A 7,896-nucleotide genomic window follows, 5' to 3' on the forward strand; every position below is an offset into this window, starting at 1 on the left:
AGTTATGGTCGGATGATCGGAAATGCCTTCGACCCATTGCCTCTGCCTAGTGGTGTTCCAGTGCCCATGTGCTTTTGCGGCGATCCTTCTAAGGTAGCCAAGTTCGATGAAGATGACACGTATAGGCAGAGGTATTGGATGTGTTCCAATTTTGTGTTTCAGCCTACACTTCGTCAGCGCTGCATTAACAAGATGGTGAGGAATTGATGTTGTGTAATAATTATTTTGTGTCCTATGACATCTTGCATGATTTTTTTATTTTGTAACAATTGCATTTGTTGCAGACCCCTCCACCGCTCTGTGATTTTGAGCAGTGGATCGACACTGAGATCGAGTCTGAAGACAAAGAGTGAATGTAGAAACTGTTGCGGTGGGAGGTAGAGGACAAGAAGATGATGGAGAAGAGACATAGAGAGGAGGCTGCAGAAAAGGGGCACAAGGAAGAGGAGAAAATAAGGCGTGTTGCTGCGTATAGGGAGGAGATGGAGAAGAAACTTGAGCGTGCACGTCGAGCGAAAGCAGCGATGGAGGAGAATCCCGATGCCTTGAGAAAGGGAAAGTGGCCTCGTTGTACTCAGTGGTCTCCATTACTTGCTAGTTCTATGGTTTATTCATGAACAATATTGTCTACTGTTGGACTTTTCATTGTGTTGTCATGTAATGCACTTTAAGTATGTGCATGCTTAGGTCATGTACTACGTTATTTAGTTTATCGGCATGTACTTCTAGTATTATTGTGTTATTTAATGTGTCATAGGATTGGACTTTTCTTTATGTAGTTGTTTTCATTATTTGTGGTCATAATATTCTATTTAATATTACGGACGTAGTGAAATGTGATCACGTGCTGCAAACAAAACCTAACGAAATAGGGCATCATATAATTCAACACACACAACACATGAAATGGCATGTGAGAACATGTACCAAACTAGGGTACAGGTCCTGAACTAAACCTAACATGCCTTAGGTAATCGAAGCGAACAACAAGCACACGAAATGGCATGTGAGAACATGTATCAAACAAGGATACATAGTTCCTTCGACTAAACCTAACATGCCTTAGGATTAAACCAAACAACAAACACATGGATGTGCCATGTGAATAAGATAGGGTCATCCTAGTAGTATGGCCACATAGCAAATTATGTTGCACCTTCTCCACAGTAGCCTCCCATTGTTGGTGGTGGTGGTGGCGGGGGTAACGGCGGAGGCCCCTTGTTCTTGTGATTAGGGCAGGTACAATATAGATCATTGCAGAGTGCCTCCTGTGAATTTGCACCATTGTTGTTGTCGTCGTCTTCGTCTTCCTTGTACCCGCTGCTAACTTCCCTTTGTAGATCGAAGATTTGGTCCTACAGGTAGTACATGTACTGCTGATGCAGATAAATTGGTCGAGGATCGACCCACCTAGTGAACCCACAGTTTTCTTCGGACTCGGAAGACTACAATAAATATGTCCTGTGAGTTGTAAGGGTATTCGAGAAACATATTTAAGAAACGAAATATAATAGCATTTACCCTTGCTCGCGGGCATTTGAAGAAGCGACGACCTCCGTCGATCCCCTCGGTGAACATCTGCACTAAGCAGTCCTCACCATGCATGCATGATATATGCTCACTAGCGATCTCTTTCCATAGCGATCTCTTTCCACGGTGCCTCCATGGTATATGCTCACTAGGTTGTCCATCTATTTCATACATAAATCCAAACACATTTCGTTTAGTCCAAATTACGTGCCAACAACTACATACTAGGTAACTGCTTCGCAAATAACATAATAGCTAGCTCCATACATGTCCAACAACTAGGTTATTACCTTATTATCACTACATCACCAACTAATTAAACTAAATAGGTTATCATAACTAACTAAATAGATAGCTAACTAAGTAAGTAAATAGTCTAACTAGGTTATCACCTAATCTCTAGATCACCAACTAATTAAACTTAATAGGTTATCACATTACCATCCTAAGTACATCAATAAACTAACTACTACACCACAATTCAACCTCACTATCTAACTACATTGCATATACACGAAATTTACCTGTCCAACGATGGCAGTGCACGACCCGGTGGAGAGCAGGACGATGCGCCGGGCGCGGTGGAGGGCTGTGGGACGGGGTGGCGGAGAACAACCTACGCGTGCAGCCGGACATGGAGGACGGAGAGGCAGCAACGCCTGGCCCAGCACCGCGGGACGGGCAGGGCGTGGTGGCCACGGCGGGGAGGCCGCCTCGAGCGGGGCGTGGCGGCGGGTGGGGCGGTGGGGCGGACGGCCGGCGCTGTGCGGTCGGGACGAGGGCACGGGGCGCGGCAGCGGGAGCGGCGCCAACGGCGGGAGGCGTCGGGCGAGAGAGAAGAGAGGAAAAGGAAAGGAAAGAAGAGAGAAAGGAAAATAACCCACCTGTAAGGCCGGCTCGACGCCAGGATCTATGGCGCTAAACTCGGCGTCAAGATCTACGGCGTCAAGCTTGGTGCCAAGATGCACGGCGCCGAGCTGGCTGCCATGTCACCCCTGGCTCTACTTTGATGCCGACGTGGCGCCCCGACCTAGGTGCCAAACACTTTGGCGTCGAGACGTGTAAGTTCGACGTCACCAATAATGATGCCGAGCTAAGGGTCCAGATTTTGAAAGCATACCTATAGGAGCATATTTGTGAAAAACTTTCAAAGAAAAGAGCCAAAAAAATAAAAAATTCGGCTCCATGGATTACAAGAACCATCGGAAGTGCAGAACCTTTTTTTTTAGGTGAACGACGGGGGGTTTAAATGAACCCCACCTGATATATTGATACTACAGATACCGGAGTGAACCAGTTGGTGGTAGTGCTTGGCGCCTGAATACAAGATTCCAAGAAATACACGAGGGATAGATGAGTTACATAGGCAAGTTATTACACCAAATAGTAGATCGACGAGGTTTGTTTCGGGGAAGGCAGCCAGAGCTTTGCTGATTCCCGGCGGCAGGCGGCAATAAGGCGAGAGTGGTCTCTGGAGCCATTGCTCTGAATACTACATCATGACGGTGCTTCCACAGTTCCCAGCAGATGAGAAGAAGGGTAGCGTGGGCTGACCGTGGCATGTCCACAGGCGCAGTGGATTCCCATAGGTGCTGAACATCTGCAACGTCCTCATCTCTCCACCCAATTCTCCTCCAAAACTCTGGCAAAGGGACAACCCCTGATTATGTGGTCAACTGTTTCCGAGCCCTGATGGCTTTCTGGACCACTCTCTTCTGCAGCAAGGCAGCTTTGCAGTTGATCTTATTTTTAGTGAGGAGCCATCCAAAGAACTTGACCCGAGGTGGGGCAAAATTGGACCAGACAAACTGCGGAACCCTGAAGTCTTCTAATCTCCAAACAAGCAAGAAAAGCTAGGGGTATTTGGTTTAGTCTACTAAAATTTAGCTGACTAATTTTAGTCATATTTAGTTATTTTTTACCTAAACACTATAACTAAATGTGACTAAATAGGCATTTAGCCAATTAGTCACAAATGGGTTACTAAATGGGAATAAAGCACAGGCTGCCTCACCTTTTAGTCACTTTAGAGCCAAACACCATGACTAAAATGTACTAAAATGCCTCTTTTAGTCTCTTTTAGTCCACTAAATCAAACAGAGGTGACTAAAGTTTAGCTGGCTAAAATTTAACAGCTTCAATCAAAATAGGGCCTTAGTTGGTGCGTATATTTAACCAAGGGATAGACTCAAAGTTCTCAAATGCAATGTTTTAATATTCTACTAGGAGTGAGGCAGCCAATACTCAATCAGGCACTATTCCCTTGGCGGCTACGTGCTGGTCCTCCGCAGCTGTGCCGAGTTGCATGCCCCCGCGCTGGTTCTCCTACGCGCGCTTGAACGCGGCGGCGAGCGCGTTGGACAGCGATGACGCACGTGCCCTGCGTGGTGGGCGTGGAACTGGAACATGGCCGGTGGGTCGGCACGTACGGGGCAGGGCATGCAAGTGCTTTGATGTGCGCCGAGAGTGGGCGGGCGGTTGTGCGACTGAGCTAGCAGCCAGTGCGGACGAGGTGCGGCTAGGGCGAGGAGAGCATGCCTAAGAGATTAGCCAAATCATTTTCTAAAGGTAACAGGCTCTGTAAATAACTGTCTAGATCTCTCTTTCGCTCTCTACTTTTGGATAGTCTACCTCGCTAGCCATCCAGCCTCTGGGCGTGGTTGGTGTTTCTTGCATGCATGCTTTGTTAATCGGCTGTCCCTACATGCTTTGTTGATTGAATGCTAGATGATTATGTGGCACTTTTGAATATAGAGTCCTGGTTTTACAGTCAGGTGGAGTACTCTAATATTTTTTTTATCAAATCTATTTTAGAGAGTAGCTAAATCAATAAATTTGGCTAGCTTTTTTTTTTTTTTGCTAATCTTTTGGAGATGCTCTAGCAGACCGACATATAATGAGCGAATGAGACAAGGCAGCAGGCGGTTGGGGGAACAAGGAGCTGGATGGAAGAGAGGGAAAAGAGGAGGGGCTAATTGCATATATCCTCCACACTGGCTGTTCAATGGACATGCCATGGCAGATCTAATTGTTAAAGAAAGAGGTATGGACATCTGTTAAACCACTTAAAAAGTACGGGGACCCAAACATAATAACGTATATATACTTTAAAAGAGTTGATGAACCTATATAACACCCCCTCAAAAGTTAAAGAACCTTCATTGTATTTTACTCTTTATATTTTGTCATATAGTTATTTGATGTCATAAATAACAATATTTTCTTTATAAAGTTGGTCAAATTTTTTCCTAAAAAAAAAGTTGGTCAAATTTTAAAAATGACCAAGAACAACTCTAAAACTTTATTTATTCAGAAACATAGTGAGCAACAGATAGCCATGCATAAAGGCTATCTCACATGTTATTAGCTGGCGGCACTTGAGGTGAAAATGGATGGAAAACGGTATTATTACAATATAGAAATAAAATAAAAATGGTTGGATAAAAAAATTCCATATTTGTGAAAATGATAAATGAAAAATAGTTATGGAACTAGCTAGTTGAAAATGAAAGTATTTATATTTGGCTAAATTCGAGAACAATAAAAAATGTATAGTATTGTATATAGAAAACCAAAACGGTTCGAATTTGGCCCGGCCCCACTCCACTTTCATGCTAGCGCACACAGTTGGCTGCATGATGTGCTCATTCCGCGCTCCCACATGTGCATGCTGCACACAGTTAGCTGTGGAACTGTGCAGGCACGCGTGGTTAGTGCCGATCCAGCACCATAAATACCCATCACGGGCTGCCCTGTTCTGCCTCAAGCAGGAGCCTGCACACACAGCTAGCTAGCTGATCGGGTGATCGATCAGTGAGCTCTCTCTTTGGCCTAGCTAGCTGCTAGCAGTGCAGCTAGCCAAAGAGAACTCAGATCGATCATCACGGTCGCTGCTAGCTGCTCGCTCCCACACACACACTGCACACACCGTCTGCGTGTTTGGTAATTTGACAATGACGACAATGGAGGTGGAGGCAGCCGCCGCCACGGTGCTGGCTGTCCCCTTGCTGTCCTCCTCTGCGATACTTAAACTGCTGCTATTCGTAGTGACGCTCTCGTACCTGGCCCGAGCCCTGAGCCGGCCACGCAAAACCACCACTAAGTGCAGCAGCACAACGTGCGCCTCCCCGGGCGTTGGCAACCCGCCGCTCCCGCCCGGGCCCGTGCCGTGGCCCGTCGTCGGCAACCTGCCGGAGATGCTGCTGAACAAGCCGGCATTCCGCTGGATCCACCAGATGATGAGCGAGATGGGCACGGACATCGCGTGCGTCGAGCTCGGCGGCGTCCACGTCGTGTCCATCACCTGCCCGGAGTTCGCGCGGGAGGTGCTCCGGAAGCAGGACGCAAACTTCATATCCCGCCCGCTCACTTTCGCGTCCGAGACGTTCAGCGGCGGCTACCGGAACGCCGTGCTCTCGCCCTACGGCGACCAGTGGAAGAAGATGCGCCGCGTCCTCACCTCCGAGATCATCTGCCCGTCTCGCCACGCGTGGCTCCACGACAAGCGCGCCGACGAGGCCGACAACCTCACCCGCTACGTCTACAACCTCGCCACCAGAGCCGCCGGCGACGTCGTCGACGTCAGGCACGTTGCTCGTCACTACTGCGGCAACGTCATCCGCCGCCTCATGTTCAACATGCGCTACTTTGGCGAGCCCCAGCCTGACGGCGAGCCCGGGCCGATGGAGGTGCTGCACATGGACGCCGTGTTCACCTCCCTCGGCCTCCTCTACGCCTTCTGCGTCTCCGACTACTTCCCATGGCTGCGGGGCCTCGACATCGACGGCCACGAGAAGATCGTCAAGGAGGCTAACGAGACGGTGAACAGGCTCCACGACACGGTCATCGACGACCGGTGGAGGCAGTGGAAGAGCGGCGAGCGGCAGGAGATGGAGGACTTCCTGGATGTGCTCATCACGCTCAAGGACGCCCAGGGCAACCCGCTGCTGACCATCGAGGAGGTCAAAGCGCAGTCGCAGGTAAAGTACATGCATGCATCATGTTTATTGACATGGCATGCATGCATTGGGTAATCTGTATTTCGGTACATACATCTACATGAAAATATATATAATGAACTCATATCGCATGTGTACGTACGCACGCAGGACATCACGTTCGCGGCGGTGGACAACCCGTCGAACGCCGTGGAGTGGGCGCTGGCAGAGATGGTGAACAACCCGGAGGTGATGGCGAAGGCGGTGGAGGAGCTCGACCGCGTCGTCGGCCGGGAACGGCTAGTGCAGGAGTCGGACATCCCCAAGCTCAACTACGTGAAGGCCTGCATCCGGGAGGCGTTCCGGCTGCACCCGGTGGCGCCGTTCAACGTCCCGCACGTCGCGCTCGCCGACACCACCATCGCCGGCTACCGCGTCCCCAAGGGCAGCCACGTGATCCTGAGCCGCACGGGGCTGGGCCGCAACCCGCGCGTGTGGGACGAGCCCCTGCGCTTCTACCCGGATCGCCACCTCGCCGCCGCGTCCGATGTCGCACTCACTGAGAACGACCTGCGGTTCATCTCCTTCAGCACCGGCCGCCGCGGCTGCATCGCGGCGTCGCTCGGCACCGCCATGAGCATCATGCTCTTCGGCAGGCTCCTGCAGGGGTTCACCTGGGGCAAGCCGGCCGGGGTCGAGGCCGTCGACCTCAGCGAGTCCAAGAGCGACACCTTCATGGCCACCCCGTTGGTGCTGCACGCCGAGCCGAGGCTGCCGGCGCACCTCTACCCGGCCATCTCCGTCTGATTAATCGGCCGGCTAGTCATTATATTGTATGCATATAAGACGAGCGAGCCTGGCGTGATCACTTCCATTGCATTGCATTGCATGTATCATCGATCAGGCTCTCTCACGTGTAATGGATGCAATAAGATTTTCCGCGCTTGATTTTGTGGTTGTGCGTATTCTGCACACGGACCGTACGTAAGTGGCGACAGCGTTCAGCTTTGTACCGAGTTAAAAATATTATTATTATTATTATCGACAATAATAATTGCATTGGAGCTTTGCTTGAGTGTATCTATCTGGCTATCCACCCGTACATGGTTTTTTGTTTTGTTTATTATTATTATCGACAATAATAATTGGAGCTTTCCTTGAGGGGGAATATGTGTACGTATCTTGACTGAAATTTGAGGGGGAAATATGTATGTATGTATGTATATGCCGAATTTCATACCATTAGATGTTCTAGAGAGAAATCGCGCTCAACACCTTCTCTATAGTGTCATTTTAGGATTAAATACTGCGCGTGAGAATGTGTGAAGAAATAGACTAACGATGGCAGGCTGTTATCTCGCGCCGTCTTTAGAAATACATTTTAAAACTAGGTAGCGTGTCTGTGTATTGCTACGAGATAACTAATAAT

At 49.1% G+C, this 7,896-nt stretch overlaps 1 protein-coding gene across 1 annotated transcript; it reads left to right on the forward strand.

The window, feature by feature from the left end:
- The first annotated feature begins 5,428 nt into the window (after positions 1–5,428).
- On the forward strand, positions 5,429–7,526 carry LOC136537578 (tyrosine N-monooxygenase-like). Its single transcript, XM_066529505.1, has 2 exons — positions 5,429–6,509; positions 6,639–7,526. Exons 1-2 carry the CDS (start codon positions 5,484–5,486, stop codon positions 7,272–7,274), a joined length of 1,662 nt encoding a protein of 553 aa, XP_066385602.1. The 5' UTR covers positions 5,429–5,483; the 3' UTR covers positions 7,275–7,526.
- The last annotated feature ends 370 nt before the right edge of the window (positions 7,527–7,896 follow it).

This window comes from Miscanthus floridulus, chromosome 2 (genome assembly GCF_019320115.1).
Source record: "Miscanthus floridulus cultivar M001 chromosome 2, ASM1932011v1, whole genome shotgun sequence".
NCBI classification, from domain to species: Eukaryota; Viridiplantae; Streptophyta; class Magnoliopsida; order Poales; family Poaceae; genus Miscanthus; species Miscanthus floridulus.

Bases quoted from the DNA above. Each gene is read 5' to 3' on its own strand.
- LOC136537578 (XM_066529505.1), top strand. From the start codon at position 5,484: ATGACGACAATGGAGGTGGAGGCAGCCGCCGCCACGGTGCTGGCTGTC. The intron at 6,510-6,638 runs GTAAAGTACATG...GTACGCACGCAG, and splicing joins AGGTCAAAGCGCAGTCGCAG to GACATCACGTTCGCGGCGGT.